This window comes from Vidua chalybeata, chromosome 2 (assembly GCF_026979565.1).
Source record: "Vidua chalybeata isolate OUT-0048 chromosome 2, bVidCha1 merged haplotype, whole genome shotgun sequence".
Lineage (NCBI taxonomy): Eukaryota > Metazoa > Chordata > Aves > Passeriformes > Viduidae > Vidua > Vidua chalybeata.
In genome coordinates, this window is record NC_071531.1 from 59,651,990 (window position 1) to 59,668,187 (window position 16,198).

General features: G+C 48.9%; 1 protein-coding gene across 1 annotated transcript; it reads left to right on the top strand.

The window, feature by feature from the left end:
• Window positions 1-670: 670 nt before the first annotated feature.
• On the top strand, window positions 671-4,922 carry PCDH8 (protocadherin 8). Its single transcript, XM_053935115.1, has 3 exons — window positions 671-3,082; window positions 3,220-3,430; window positions 3,891-4,922. The coding sequence occupies exons 1-3, from the start codon at window positions 671-673 to the stop codon at window positions 4,262-4,264; spliced, it is 2,997 nt and encodes a 998-aa protein (XP_053791090.1). The 3' UTR covers window positions 4,265-4,922.
• The last annotated feature ends 11,276 nt before the right edge of the window (window positions 4,923-16,198 follow it).

Here is a 16,198-nt window from a genome sequence, read left to right on the forward strand (position 1 = left end):
GGCGACTTATGGCGCTGATCACAGGCTCTCACGCGAGTGACACACCACTCCGGGCGCAGCTGAATGCCGCCCCCACCGCTTCCCCGCACCCGGCTAATGCGCGCCCGCCCCGCGCTCCCGCGGCACGCCGCGACACAGCGAGACATGCTACGGCACGGCATATCACGGCATGCCACGACACGACACCAGTCCCGACTTGTTGGCAGGATTAACAAACCCCACCGCGCACTGCATTCCGTGTTCCCCGCGCCACCTCCGCTACCGCGCCTACGGAGAGAGGGAAGAGACGGGAGCGGGAGGAAAGGAGGGAGAAAATGAGAAATAAATAAATGGGGGAAAAGAAATAGCGACGGTGCGAGGGAAGGGGAAAAAAAAGGGAAAAAAAAGAAAAGAAAACCCCCAGACCCCGCCTAGCTAAGGAAAACAAAGGCGAGCGCCCCGCGACCCCGCTCCCGGCCCGGCCCGGGGAACGCCGGGTGCCGCCTGCCGCCCGCGCTGCGCCGCCTCCCATTGGCTCCGCCGCCTGCTCATTAGCATAGCGCCGTCTATGAAAGGAGGCGCGGCCGGGCGGGGGGCGCAGATCGTGGTGGTGTCATCCCGGTCCGTTCTGCTCGGGCCCGCGTTCATCCCGCCCGCTCCGCGCCGTCGGGCTGAGCCCCGCGCCGCTGCCATGAGCCCTCTGCAGCTGCTGGCCGCCGCCTGCCTGTTGGCCCTGTCCCGCTGCAGGACGGTGAGGTATCGCACCGACGAGGAGGGCGCGCCAGGCAAGGTGATCGGTACTCTGGCCGACGAGATGCCGGTGAAGGCGCCGGGGGAGATGAGCTTTCGCCTGATGCGGCAGTTCAGCAACAGTTCGCTGGTGCGGGTGCGGGAGGAGGACGGGCAGCTGAGCATCGGTGAAACGGGGCTGGACCGGGAGCGGCTGTGTGGCCAAGCCCCCCAGTGTGTCCTGGCCTTCGACGTGGTGAGCTGCTGGCGGGAGCGCTACCGCCTGGTTCACGTGGAGCTGGAGGTGCGTGACATCAATGACAATGCACCGCGCTTCCCCCATGCCCAGATGGCGCTGGAGGTTTCGGAGAGTGCTGCACCTGGCACTCGCCTCCCGTTGGAGGTGGCTGTGGATGAGGATGTGGGCTCCAACTCCATCCAGAGCTTCCAGGTCTCCCTCAATAGCCACTTTGGTGTGGAGGCACAGACACGGGCGGATGGGGCACGCTGTGCTGACCTGGTGCTGCTCCAGGAACTGGACCGTGAGCGTCAGCCCTCCTACACCCTGGAGCTGGTGGCCAAGGATGGTGGCAGTCCAGCACGCTCAGGCACAGCCACCGTGCATGTCCGTGTTCTCGATGCCAATGACAACAGTCCAACCTTTGCCCAGAGCTCAGTCACAGTGGAGTTGCCTGAGGATGCACTGCCTGGCTCCCTACTGCTCGATCTGGATGCTGCTGACCCTGATGAGGGCCCCAATGGTGAGGTGGTCTATGCCTTCAGCAGCCAGGTGCCCCCTGAGGCACGGCGGCTCTTCCGCCTTGACCCACGCTCGGGCCATCTCACATTGGAGGCTGCCGTGGACTACGAGCGCACCCGCACCTATGAGCTGGACGTGCGTGCCCAGGACCGTGGGGCCAGCCCCCGTGCTGCCACCTGCACCGTTGTCGTGCGCCTCACCGATGTCAATGACAATGCTCCATGCATCAGTATCAGTGCCCTCCGTGGTGCTGCCACTGCTGCTGGCGTGGCCTACGTCAGTGAGGCGGCAGCCACTGAGAGCTTCGTGGCCCTTGTCAGCACCACAGACCGCGACTCAGGTGCCAACGGGCAGGTGCGCTGCAGCCTCCGTGGCCACGACCACTTCACCCTGCAGCAAGCCTACGAGGACAGCTACATGATCGTCACCACAGCAGCGCTGGACCGTGAGCGCATCCCTGAGTACAACCTCACTGTGGTAGCTGAGGACCTGGGCTCGCCGCCCTTCAAGACTGTCTGCCAGTACACAGTGCGAGTGAGCGATGAGAATGACAACGCACCACTCTTCACCAAGCCCCTCTACGAGGTGGCTGTACCAGAGAACAACCCCCCGGGCGCCTATATCACCACAGTGGTGGCTCATGACCCTGATCTTGGTCACAATGGTAAGGTCACCTACCGGCTTCTGGAGACGCAGGTCATGGGGGCCCCCATCTCCACCTATGTCTCGGTGGACCCCACCACTGGAGCCATCTATGCCCTCAGGACATTCAACTATGAGATCCTCAAGCAGTTGGACCTGAGGATCCAGGCCACTGATGGTGGCTCCCCACAGCTCTCCAGCAGCACTACTGTCAGAGTGAGAATGGTGGACCAGAATGACAACCCTCCTATTATCATCCACCCAGTGTTCACCAATGGGACTGTGGAAATTGGTGTGTCCAGCAAGACCTCCCATGACTCCCTGGTGGCCCAAATCAAAGCTCAAGATGCAGATGATGGGGACAATGCTGAGCTCACCTTTGCCTTCCTGGAAGAGTCCCAGCAAGACCTCTTCACCATCAACCCAAGTACTGGGGACATTGTGCTGAGGGGTGACCTCTCTGAAGAGCTGGGACAGCTATTCAAGGTCATCCTCACTGTGACAGACAATGGCAGACCTCCCCTGGCCACAACTGCCACAGTCAACTTCCTGGTGACCGCCACTGCTCCATCCAGTATCCAAGACAGAGCCAAGCCCAGCTCCTGGGAAGGAAAGGCTTTGCAGTGGGACATCCCTCTGATTGTAATCATTGTCCTGGCAGGCAGCTGCACCCTCCTCCTGGTGGCTATAATCACCATTGCCACAACCTGCAACAGGCGCAAGAAGGGGAACAACATCAAAAACAACACTGCCCTGAAGGACCAAATAGACATCTCCCACCTGGAGAAGGGCCATCAGGAGGAGGGCAGCCAGAGGGGGAACATATTTGAGGTACGAACCTTTCCCAGCAAAACCTCTTTCACTAGCCCTGACCCCTCTCCAGCGGTTGAAGAGATCTCCACCACTGAGAGCGGCAGCGACAGCACTTGCCTCTACGAGGGTCAGAAGAGGCTGAGGGGACAGAGTGGGGAGGTAAGGTCCCACGCAGGGAAGTGGGGCAAAGGGTTGGGGGGTGTCTTGGAGGATGTGAATTGCAGAGGTGCAGCTAATGTTGGTTTACCTTTCACCACTTCCCTCTCTCATGTCTTTTTTATTTTCCTCCCCACCAGCAGGGTTTTGCTGCCACTCCAAGCTACAACAAGGAGCCTGCTCCCCCCGTGGCCATTTGGAAGGGACACTCCTTCAACACTATCTCCGGCCGGGAGGCAGAGAAGTTCAGTGGCAAGGACAGCGGCAAAGGTGACAGTGATTTTAACGACAGTGACTCAGATATCAGCGGAGATGCCCTGAAGAAAGATCTCATCACACACATGCAAAATGGTAAGGGCTCTGCCCCTGCTCCCCACTGGACCTCAGACAGAAAGATGGGTGGATGGGGAGGTGGATGAAGGGACCCATTCGTGGGGCACAGTGATCAGGCAGGGCAGCTGGAAGGGGAAGCCAGACACTGCATGGCTCAAACTGCCCATCTCCTTGTAGCAGGCTGTTAGGTGTTGGTTCCTCTCTGCACTGAGCACAAATTAGGATTTGCCAGAAGTGCTGTAGGATTGGATTTTTTTTTTCCCAAAAAAAGGTTCCCTTAAAGCTAGAATTGCAAGGAGTGTCCCTAACAAAACAACATTACCTAACCAAGCCTGGATTTTTGTTGTGCTGTTAATTATTGCCTCCTCACTCCTACTGTCCATGCAATGAATCATCTTGTGACTGGTAACTCTAAGGATTGTGAACGGTGTGGATTTATTCCTGCAGTAGTGACAGGTTTCTCCTCCCCTCTCTCTAGGTCTGTGGGCATGCACAGCTGAATGCAAGATCCTGGGGCACTCTGACCGCTGCTGGAGCCCCTCCTGTGGCCGAGCCAACCCTCACCCCTCTCCATATCCTTCAGCACCCCTCTCCACCTTCTGCAAGAGCACATCCTTGCCCAGGGATCCCCTTCGCAGGGACAACTTTTATCAAGCCCAGCTGCCCAAAACAGTCAGGCTTCAGAGCGTCTATGAGAAGGTGCTGCACAGGGACTTTGACCGGACGATCACACTCCTGTCCCCACCGCACCCTGCACAGCTCCCCGACCTTCAGGAGATCGGGGTGCCCCTGTTCCCAGCCCCCTCGACTAGATACCTGGGCTCCCAGACTGAGACGACTGAGAAGGCGTAGCCCAGCGTGCTCCCCCTCGAGTGCACCCCTTCCTGCACACACAACTAGGTCACTCCCGAGAGCCTTTAAGTTATTGACCAGATCCAGTGTCATATGTGTAAATATGCAAGATGTGCCTTAAAAATGAAGTCATTTGGGAAAGATTTCCAATCAGATCAGTACTGTTTGATATTTGCAAACAGAAAAAATTGTTTGTAGTTAATGTAATTTTTATGAAATGTGCAGTATTTACATTTCTTTTCATGTTTTCTACATTGGGGTTTTTTTCTTTTGCTTTTGGTTTACCCATGGCTGCCATTTTTTGTAGTGTTTTTAACCTGTACATTGTGTAATGTAATGTTTGTACATAATGAAAATTCGTTATATTTTTATATAATAAATACTTAAAAATGGGAATTCTTGCCAAAGGAGCTGTCTGAAAGACACAGTAATAACAATTAATAATAATATCCTGAATATATAGAATCTTGTAAGGGAAATTCCTCTTTCACGGTGTAATAATAACCTAAGCAATCCAGTGTACTGAGAAGTTTGCCTTGCCAAATGTGACTTGTATTTCTTGAGTCTGTGGTCAGCTTAAGTGTTATTTAATTGCTTTTGGTTTCTGTAATCTGTACCACTGATAAACACTAATAAAGGTTTTGTGATGTTCAGAGGATTCTGTTCATGGATTTCATGCTTCAAGGCATAGAGGTCTTCACAGGTCAACAAAAGTATGTTGTGCTGGAAAATACAGTGGGAAGAAGCTACTTTTAGTCTTGCCCATTGTTGGTCTCTGGCAATACCTCTTTAGAGCTAAACCTCCAGCTTTTAATGCTGGGTGGCAGGGAGGCTGGGGTGACAGAGCTAGCCTTTGCTTGTCACTGCCTGGTGTGAGCTTTTCCAGCTCGATCCTTCACCGGTGGGGAGCGGTGTAATTTTAGTGAAGCAAGTGAAGCTCTGTTCATCAGTGGAAATGCTCGTGCTGTGCTAATGTCTGCATCAGCAGCCACCCAAGCACTTTGCTTTCTGCTCTGTCTGAGACATTGAGTCAGGCTCTATGGGTATGTGCTCAAATGTTTACCTCTTGTTAAAGCAGACATATTAAAGGACAGTAGCTTGTGTTTATGTACATATATTTATACATCAAGGGAAAGGTGCATAAACAGGAATCAAAAATGTTCATTATATTGACATTTTCTATTGTACATATTTCTCTTCTCACTGAAATGACTGTCCTGGAAAAAAAAATTATAGCTTTCAAATCAGAGCTTTGAAATTCCTTCCTATGAGGGTTTCAAGCTAAAAGTAGATCTCAAATCCTTCTGCTGAAATTAGGTATAGAATAGCATTTAATGAAACAAAATGAAGTATGAAGGTTTCCTCCTGTGTTCAAAAAATGCTTACACCAGAAGTAACACTTCTACTGGAGTTTTAATATTTGATTGAAGTTTTCCAAAAGGGAGAACTGCTCCTTATGTGGACTGTATAATTTCACATTTTGTACAAATTAATAGTCCAAAAATCTGTATAAGGCAAAGTTTTGGGGTTTAATCATTAATTCTTTAACTGTTTATCTAATTGGTATGGTACATATCTACAGAATATGACTCACCAAGGAAATATAAAACTTTCTTAGATATACGCAAAGCCCTATTTGGCTTTGTGTCTCAAAATGTAAGCAGAAAACATCTCACTTGTATGTCTCTTAACCAACAAAAATCCCCTTTCTCCCCCAGCTTCCAGCTTTCTCAAGCTCATGTAGCAAGAGTGGCAGAACCCAGTCAAGCTTTTATGTACATGGGGTCTGAGTTTTAACTGGGGCTTCATAAAAGCCACGGTGTGAAGATTTGTGGTGGGCAAAGAGTTTCAGAGATTGAACTTGAAGGGAATTTAAATCAGGCTAATGTAAGACTCAGTTGGGAAGCTACATGTGTGATATATCTCCTATGGTCAGGAAAACAGGTGAGCATTTTTGGTGATTCCTCTAAAGTCTGGTAGTAAAAATCATGATGCATCTAATGAACATAGAGGGTCATCTTGGTTAAATTTAGGGCTGAAGTTGTGGCTGAAGGACAGGTGCTGAGAAAAAGCTGGTAGCCTCCCTTCTGGCTAATCACCAGTGATGCAGAGCAGCAATGCCTGCATGGGAAGTAATTAGTCATAACTGAACTCAGGGAGGGAAGGCTCTCTGTCAAAAAAAGCAGGGCTGCCTGATAAGCTGGTTCTTTCTCATCTAGTTCAAAAGCCTGGATTACATACCCCAACACCTTCACAGCAGGTTCCTAGACTCCCCTGGCAGGGCAAGTAAGGGACGGTTCATCATACTGGGTTTTTGCATCAAATTCATGCTGTTTCCTGCAATAGAGTTCGTGTCCTTCTGGAAGTGGATTGATGCTCCTCACTGCCTGATCAGGAGTTTGGGCCACCCCAGTGCAAGGCAACCTTGAAATGGCAGGAAACTAAAGTCACTTGTTCCTGTTCCCGAAACAGCTTTCAGCAGCAAGCAGCTACAGTCTCATTGGGGTTTGGGATCTGTCTGTTCTGGCATCCCACATGCTGTAAAATGTGGGATTTTAGTATTAAATACCACTCAGTGTTTAAATCTGAGCCCATCATTTCACAGGGACTCTCTGGTTAGTGGAAAGATACAGACTTCTTCTGAGAGCTTCTTATCTTGGCCTGGGCAGGCAATGGGGACTGTTCAAGTGCATCACTGAAGCTCCTGATCTCCCCTTTTCTTGTAAGGGCAAGGGGCAGCAGTCTAAACTCCTAGATGCACATAACTTTTAGATGCCGAAAATTAGATGAGGGAAGTCTCCAAGCTCCATCAGATAAGAGCACACAGTACTCAAAGCACAGCTGAATGCAGAGGGGAGTCCAAAACTTAGTTCCTGGGCTAAGTCCCTGGGATTTGCTCCATTGATGCTATTTCAGTGTGTATGTCCTAGTTTTATTCTTTTAGTTTTTGATTATCTGATTATCCTGAGATTTTTGCTAATATACTTCATAAATTAATACAGCATTCCTATCAGTTAAATTCCATTTATTTGCCAAGTACGGTGTGACATCAGCCCTATGTCACATGATGAGACTGTATGACCACAGAACATCTTGCTCACAAAGAGCTACCTTCTCCTGTCTGCCTTTCCCTGGCTCAGAGGGCAGAGGTGAGGAGGGGGTGCTAAGACACAGGAATGGAGACAGCACTCCTTCACTGAGCCAGCATTAATTCCATAGCCCAAACTGACTATAGCAGCAGGACATCACAGAAGCATTGACACTGAGCTTGAGCCTGCTTCTGCTGAAATCTCTGGTAGTCACCTACAATGGAGCCAAGCACCCTCAACACCCTCCACAGTCACTGGGGAGAAACAGGTACTTTTAGGACATGAAACAGAGAAGTGGGTAATTCCCAGAGGCTCTTTTCCAGGTGTACCTTCACAGCCATTAAGGCATAGCTGCAATATGTCTCCTGAGTGCCCCAATGATATTCTGGGACTGTGGGCTTGCATCTGACACCCTGGAGACCTTAGGCAGGCCTCCAAATCTGTTTGAACTCTCAATAATTTAAATTCACTTTCCCAAAGTCAAGTCTGTTTCACCCATGACAGTAATTGGTAAGTGATCTCTGTCTATCTCGACCCATGAGCTTTTCTCATCTGATTTTCCACCCCTGTTCTACTGAGGAGAAATGAGGAGGGGCTGAGTGAGAAATGGGGATGGGGTGAATGAGAAATGGGGAGGGGGTTTGGCTGCTGATCAAGATCTACCCACCACATGCACCAAGGAGACAAGATCTCAGAGATGCCTTCTCTGGTACTTCAGCCAAAACATTAGTGAAATTCCCACTGACCTGCTCTTCTGTCCTGTGCCACTTGAACGCCTTCAAGGATGCTTTATGTATTGAGATATGTGATGGACTCAAACACCACTGAGGTGCCTGATTCTGGTTCCTGCAGTGCATGCTGTAGGAGCAGGACTCCTCCTAAAACAGGGTGGCAGCACCCATGCTTGTAAGTGGACGAGGCTGTGACCTCTGGGGTGGGGGTTTAATCCTGTGTCCTCAACACATGCAAGACGTGTTGAAAATGTGTCAAAAAATGCTGCTGGGACCACGCCCTGAAGGCAGAGAGACACCAAGTGGGGTTTAGCTGAAGATTCAAACAGATGTGACTTCTGTGGCCAGTGTGTAGAGTCTACATGAATGACAGGCATCTGCACTCCTGTAGCAGACAAGGAGAGCTAGTCAGGGGGGGCTAGGGGGGCTGACATCTCACAGTAGCCACCTGCATTCTCTTTTCACAATTGCTCTCTAGTCTCCCATAACTGTGTTGACTACCTCACCATTGTACATGACAGCAGACTAGGCACCTGTCCTAAACACAGGCACAGACCTTGTGGATATAAAAATTCAGGTGAGTGCACTGTCACCTAAAGGGATAGTCCATCATCTCCAGCTCCAGCTTCATTTTCCCTTGACTCCTTTGACAGCACCACCCAGGAAAGTCATCTACTCGTGGAGAGATGTACCAGAGTAACAAAATCAGGTAGATTGCTGCACATTTAGCTCATCTAGATGTCAAGCAAATGTTAGGAAGGGGGCAGAGAGAGAAGAGGGCCCCAGGGCCTGGAAAGAAGATAGGATTGTGTTTTTGAGCAGCAGCCAACAAAGTAGATCAGCTTATATGTAATGTAAAACCTCTGGAGGTTTCTAATCGATTTCAAGGTTGGTCAAGGAGAAAACATTGCCTTTTGGATAATTTGAAGGCTTAGCATCACTAGTGGTAATGCCCACTGACTCTTCAACTGTCACCTAAGCCCAAATTTAGCTTGAAGAATGTGGACTAATAACTGAAGTGTTACTTCCCACCACATACACCAAGGTCTTCAAGTGTTTGTTATTTAAATGGATGGATAGGAGAAGCTCCCTGGAGTTGGTTTCCCCCTCAGCAGTGATACAGAACCCTCCTGCTGGACACACAAAGCTGATTTCACACTCATGCCCATGATGCCCATAGAAAGGAAGCAGATGGCCACCAAGTTGAGAAATGCAATTACTTAAGAAGCCAGTGGGTTCATTCAGTTGATAATTATTAATTATTTTTGAGTGGGCATTAGAATCCTCAGGGTCACAGGCATGAGCACTCAGCCTGCAGCAGGCAAACCCCACTTGCCTGTCAGCTCCTGCTGCAGTGGATGGCTGGCCACTATGCCTAGAGGGTACTTTTTGAGTAAGGAGGACCCACCAGCCCCACATCTGAGGTAAGGAAGCAATCCTGTGCTGTGCTCTAGTCAAATACTGCTAAAAAATGCAGAGGTATTTGTGGCAACTTCATCTTTCAGATCTGAAAACTGTTCTAAGTTGTGTGTTTGCCTTAACCGACATTGGATGAACGTGCTGGAGGCCAGAAGTGGAGGCTGCCTCCTATCCATTCTCCTAAGTGGATGGCCGAGTGCTGGGTGACAGGAATTACATTTGTCCCTGCAGATGTCTGCTACGCAGCCCATCTTTGCAGACCAGTATAGGCTACCCCGGACTGAGTCCCGCAGGGTAACCCTCAGTTAGCTGGTCAACGGGTGCCTGGATAGCGTAATTAAAATCTCCACCAGGAGGACAGAAGGACTCTTGAGCTGCTGGAATCCAAGCAGGTTTATTGAAGATTGATCGAAGGAGTAGGGAGGCAGAAATAGGAGCAGGGAGACAACCACACTCAGGGGAGGCAGACTCTGAGAGCCTGGGGAAGAAGGGGCCAGAGTATATAACTGGGGAGGGAAGGAGTAACTCGGGTACAAATGATCCAATGGGAAGAGGGTGTAAGGGATGGGGTAACATAAACTGGGCCAATGAGGGAAAAGGGAAGGAGTGGTTTAAAGAGGGAACCATTAGAAACAACGAGAACAGGGAAACTTTCCAGAACTTGGGGAGATGACTCTGGGGAAATGCCTTATGCTAAATGACTGTAGTTTCCCATGGCATTCCCACACTGTCCTCCCCATGGGCAAATCCCACAGGCCAGCTCCCTGCAGACAAGTTCTCCTTTTTTTTTCCACAGGTTCATACTCTGTGTAGAAATACTCCTTTGTGGTTACAGCAACATAGCTTCGGGATAACTTAAATTTGGTCCTGCAAGAAGAGGTTAGTTTTGCAGGATGTCAGCAGAGGTCATGATGATAGAGAGCTCAGAGGGACAGAGAGACAAAAAGAAGAAAGGGCAACAACTTCCTTCCTTCACCTGGAAAACTCTTCTCCCATTCACAGTGAGAAGACAAAAAAAAGCAGGGAGTTTGGAAAGACAGGAGAGAGGGACCCACATGATGGCGGACTAAGCTGTCTAGAGGCTGCAAACACACAAAGGTTTGAGAGGATGATCCCAAGTTAAATAAGCAATTTCATTATGTACAGAGGATCCTCAGCTTAATTCATCCTCTTTTTCCATGCAAAACAAGTCCACTGGACTTGGAAGAAATTCAAGAACCTTGACTTTCCAAAAGTCCTACATCAGGCACTAAAAGCAGATTCAGTGGACAACTAGCTAGAGAATAGCATGAAGAGGCACCTCTGCAAATCAAAATCTTAACATTGCTTTTGTCTACAAATTTCCTACCTGAATCGCCACATGTGGGAAAACAGTATACAGTGTATTTGGGGTGTGACCCCTAAGTGAGAGCATTCCATCCCCAGCTCTCTGCTGCAGCTCCTAGAAAATAATTCACCAAGGTCTACTCTCTCCCTAGAGTTTAATTTCACTTCTGTGCCAGACTTTCATCCTCCCTCCCTCCCTTGGGGGCTTGATCACTAAAGAAACGGGATCAATTCAGGGCGGGCAGCCTGCTGTGACTTTGCCTGTTGGAGTAATGTACAATTACAAGAGATCCAAGATACTTCTGAACACACAGCTTGGTAGCATCTTAATTAAAACAGAGCAATGCTACATCTACGCTTGACAAGGCCATAGATGAGAACATTTTATGAAGCTCTAGGAGGTAAAGGAACATGTTCAAGGCTATGCCACATATCTGTGAGAGAGCTGGGAGTAAATCCAAATGTGTTTTGTTTACATATCAGCATACAGCTTGACACATGCAATGAATCCAGGACAAGATCAGATGGATGCACCAGAGACCAGTGGCATGAGAAGGTAGAAAAAATTTCTTCCAGTCACTTCACTTGAAAGAGAAAGAGAGTCTTGCCTCTGTCCTCTCTCACCCACACCAGTAGCAAGCCATCACTGTCCAAATCACCTTTGTAGAAGTTGCCACGATCCCTCGGTCCCCTGTCAGATGATAACAAAGAGGTTCAGTCGCTTCCAAATTCATGGCTCCTTTGGGCCCCAGGATGGCCAGGGTACTGCTTTGTTTTACCACCCTGGCACGACCTGGGTTTTCTTAGCAGTTATTTATTTTTATTTATTTAACTCTGTAAATTGATTATCCATGTAACAACTTTAATCAATTATCTGTGGCAAACAACTTCTCTGCAAGTTAATTTGCAAAGTTCTTCCCTGACCTAGCAATATCTGATTGCATCATATAAGAGCTTAACTTTGAAATGGCAACACATTTCATTAAAAATAACTAATAGCTGCAGGGTTTAAAGATGTAAATGTCAATTTTCTTAATGAGGAAAAAAAAAAGGGCATGCAGACTCTACCTGTCTATATTCATTATACTGTGTCCACATGGGATGACTCACATTTGCAAAACTCAGGTTTAATTAACATGCTTATTTTTACATTGATATTTCTCATTATAATAAATTAAATGTTTAAACAGCCAGTACAAACATTTTGATCCAAGACAAAAATGTTTGCACAGTGCTAGTTGAAGCATTTAATTTATTATAATCCTTTCCATAACAAATGCCTTAGAAGTTGATATCTTCGCTGTGAAAGGCGATTAGTATTATTTCCTCTGGTAATGTTTAATCCAAGACAATCAGAAGTGTAAGGCGTGAACGGAACGGGGCTGGAAGGGATGATGCTGGATGCGATAGCGCGGGAACCTGCCCCGGCCGCAGCCGCACTGGAGCCCGCAGCGGGTGCCAGCCCCATGCAGAGCTGCGCCCGGGCAGCCGCGCTGCCACCGGCAGCCCACACATGGACCCATCCAAGCGCATCCATGATCCAGAGCGCGTTTGATAGTCCAGGGCGTCTACCCCATCCACCCCATTCACCTCCCCGTCGGCGCACCCAGGGCGGGCGGTCCCTCTGAACAGGACCTTCCAGTCAAGGTCTGCGCTCTTTTAAAGCCCCGCTCCGACATGTCCCAGTGAGATCAGGGGTGGATGCGGTGCCTGAGGCTGAGACGGAGCCGCAGCGCTCGCGGGGCGCTGCCGGCGGGTCCCGCCAGGGGGCAGTGCGGGCCCGGCCCCACCACTGGGGCCGTGTGGGGAAGCGCGGGAGCGGCGGGGCCAGGAGACGCCAGCGTCCCCCGCCCGGAAAGCCGAGAGGCAGCGGGATGTGCTAAAATCGTAGTGTCTGGTGCGACTGAGGAGCTCTCTGGTGACCGAGCTCCTTATTTCCTCGGGGTTCCCGGCCTGGTGCGAGGCAGGAGGCCTGAGCTCGGCGGCTGCATTACACCCACGGCAGCAGGGCTGGGCTGCAGAGGGAGCACCGGAGTGCCTCTGCTGTGAGGGCAGGCTGGGAGAGCCGGGCCTCCACAGCCTGGACAAGAGAAAGCTCCGGGGTGACCTTGTAAGCACCTTCTTTTAGTTCCTTATAGCCCTTCTAAAGGGGCTACAAGAGAGCTGGGGAAGGACTTCTGACAAGGACATGTAGCGTCAGCACAAGTGAGAATGGCTTTAAACTGAAAGAGGCTGGGTACAGATTATATATTAGGAAGAGATGAGGGCAATGGGGCACTGGAACAGGTTGCCCACAGAGGTCGTAGATGCCCCATCCCATGAAGCAGGCCAGGTTGGATGGAGTTCTGAGCAACCTGGTCTAGAGGAAGGCATTCCTTCCCATGGCAGGGGAGTTGGAACCAGATAATCTTTCAAGTCCCTTCTGACCCCAACCATTTTATGATTCTATGATTTCTAAAAAGCTTCTGATCCAGCTCCTGCATGGCCAGGGTCCTGGTGAAATGAACAGGGCTAATGCCTTTATTAATGTTCAGCTCTTTATTAAAAAGATCAGCTGGGCAGACAGCTCAACGCAGAGCTCGCCCCCGCGGTCATAGCTTTCCCAGGCAGCCAAAAGGAAGGAGGCGTGCAGAGTCTGTCACTGGAGTCCCGAGCAGCAGCTGTCCTTTCTTCTTTCCTTGTGGCACACCGGTGGCCCGAGGATGAGGAGGCATGGTGTGCAGAGTCTGTTGCTGAAGTCCAGAACAACAGCTGTCCCCACTCCTTCCGTGGTGGCAGCACCTGGGCTCTCTGTCCCCCTGCTTCTCAGAGCCTAATATAGTCTGTTCTTTCTTAGGTGATGGCAACGGTTAAAAGTCAATCAGGGGATGTGTTTCCCTCTTCCTCAGCTAGGGCATTTGTCTAGACTCGTCTACTTTGTTCAGTGTTTGATTTAGAGTCCTTTTTATCTCCTAAAAATACTCCCATGATCCTAAGGGGTTTTTATTTGCATGTTAGTCCCAGAATGGCAGCGTGGAGGGGTGGGAGGCCAGTTATCTCCAGGTAGTTTAGAGAAAACAAACAGAGCAATTAGCTAATTAGCATTTCAATATGGGTACTTAGCTAGAGTTAGTAGTTTTTTTAGTGTTGCCATGGGAACTAGGAAGGCCCTGCCTGCATCTCTGGGGAACATGTGGAAACTGTTCATTACACTGGGAGCAAGCTGGGTCAGGGAATCTCTCCTTTTCCCCTTGCTGTAACTTCACCAAAAGCAGTATTATTCCCCAAACAGATGCCAGCTGTCTGGGCTCTGTCAGCTTCCACTTGGGACTGGGACTGGGACATGATGCCCTGTGAGAAGTAGGGAAAGGAGAACATGTTAGGGCAGAACAGGGACTCTCCTGGGGCATGGGAAGGAGCAGGTGATGTTTCCCAGCCTGACTGGGAGCAGTGAGACAGCCTCCATCTGACTTTCCTAGGGTTTGTGCTCCCAGGAGACATCTCCTTCACGTCCTCAGGGGAAGTTTCCACCTCTGAGCTGGATCAGTGTCTGCAGAAAGAAATGAGCCAGGAGGCAAATTCCTCTTGAAGTAATCCAAGAAGAGAAGTCTTGTATAAGAGCTAAAGCCAAGACAGGGTGGTGCAATTAGGTGAGAAAAGCCCATGTGTTCAACCCCCCCAGCAGCCAGAGAAACACAAGGCAGGGAGCTGCCTGGGCTGGGAATAGGCACACAATGACCACCATGGGTCCCCAGTGTAAAGCCACTGCCATCCCCTGTCACCATCCCACCCTTGCACCCAGGAAAACTTCCACCCCAGCTTGGGGGCCTGGAACCACTGTCAAATAACCATGGCTGTACAGGGTATTTCAGGGATGCTAAAAAGTTAGTCTGCAAGTCACTCCTGTTTACTTGGTAATTCGAAAGTATATAATTTGAATTCATAAATAAAACCCTTTAGGGGATCTTATTACTCCGTGAAGAGCATTTGCAAAACACAAGTTGTCAATCACTTTAGCCAGCTGACAAGCTGGAAACCAGATGATGATACAGGCTGAGCCAAATCAGCAAAGGGGAAGAAAAATCTCTCCTGGATTTACCTCCAATGAATGATCAATGACAAATGACCAGTGATTTTTTTCAAGAAATGGGCATTAAAACATTCATGGACAAATCACCAAATCTCCCCAGACCACTGAATTAAGTTTAGGGGTTACTCATTGTCTGAAAAACGTCTGGCCAGAAGGCACCCATTTATGTTCCATTGCTTGCTGCCTGACAGATCTCTGGGCTCACAAAAATTCAGCAGATTAATAAGCTGATCCCACTGCTTAACTAATTGCAAAAATCAAAAAAGTGATTTGAGTAGCAGTGCTATGGTCATTACAAAAATATCCACTGACTTTGGAAAATTGAGGGCACAACATTTTTACCTCAGAGGGCAGATTTATGTAGGCCACAAAGTGCCTTGGGTGTTTCTTAGAGTTTATTCATGTATTATTTCCTCCGAAATTCAGTATATTTTTCCAGCAGGCAAGAAAACTGGGGCTTCTGTGTACAAGTTTCATCTGCTCAAAATGTGAAAAATATAGATCCCCTTAGCACATTCTGCTACAGTAGAAGCAAAGTGTAAAAGAAAAATTCCAAATATGTAGATTTAAAAATAAAACCACAGAACTCTCCTCCCTCAAAGAGATTTGAAGGAAAAAAAATCCAAATCTATCAGCTACAGATAGGTCTAGACTTTAATTGTGGAGCTGCCTAAGAAGAATTGTTGGCCTGAGGTCATTTTAATCAGGTTGCATGTCAGCTTGCAAAATCTCTAAATTAGCTTACAGCCTGGGGAGAGAAAGATGTTTTTCTTTCCTGAAGAACGCAAACAGATTGTTGTGACATGTTCTCAGTCATCATGACAGATCAGATCCCTGCTTTGCACTGCAAGCCGAGAAAGAAGGGAGCCTCTTCTCCAGCTCCTTCAGAGATATGGGCATCTCCCAGTTTGTCAGAGCTGGAGATGTAGTTTACAGAAATCCTTACGAAAGTGAGGTTTATATGCAAAGATTCTGATAAAAGAGATTGACCTTAATTGGGAAGCAAGTTTCTTTCACATTTTTTAACAACCTCCAGGCCTTACTATCTGTCTGATGAAAGGGAAGTTCTGAAGAGAAACAATCTGTATTTATGCAGCAGAAACTATCATATCCTGAGCCACGCAGAGAATGACAAGGAACTGACTCATCCTTTTAAAAAAGGATTAATTTGCCATTTTCTTCCCGAGGTTGTAAAAAGCAAGGGTGTGGGTGGATTTCAAAACAGGCTGAGTACTTTAGTTGGATTTATAGTGAGCTCTGAGCCTGTGTGAGACACTGCATTGTGGTGTGGAGTAGCTGA

Excerpts from the sequence above, each read along its gene's own strand:
- PCDH8 (XM_053935115.1), top strand. The coding sequence starts at position 671 with ATGAGCCCTCTGCAGCTGCTGGCCGCCGCCTGCCTGTTGGCCCTGTCC. Across the intron at positions 3,083-3,219 it reads TGAGGGGACAGAGTGGGGAG|CAGGGTTTTGCTGCCACTCC; the intron begins GTAAGGTCCCAC and ends CCTCCCCACCAG. Across the intron at positions 3,431-3,890 it reads CATCACACACATGCAAAATG|GTCTGTGGGCATGCACAGCT; the intron begins GTAAGGGCTCTG and ends CCCTCTCTCTAG.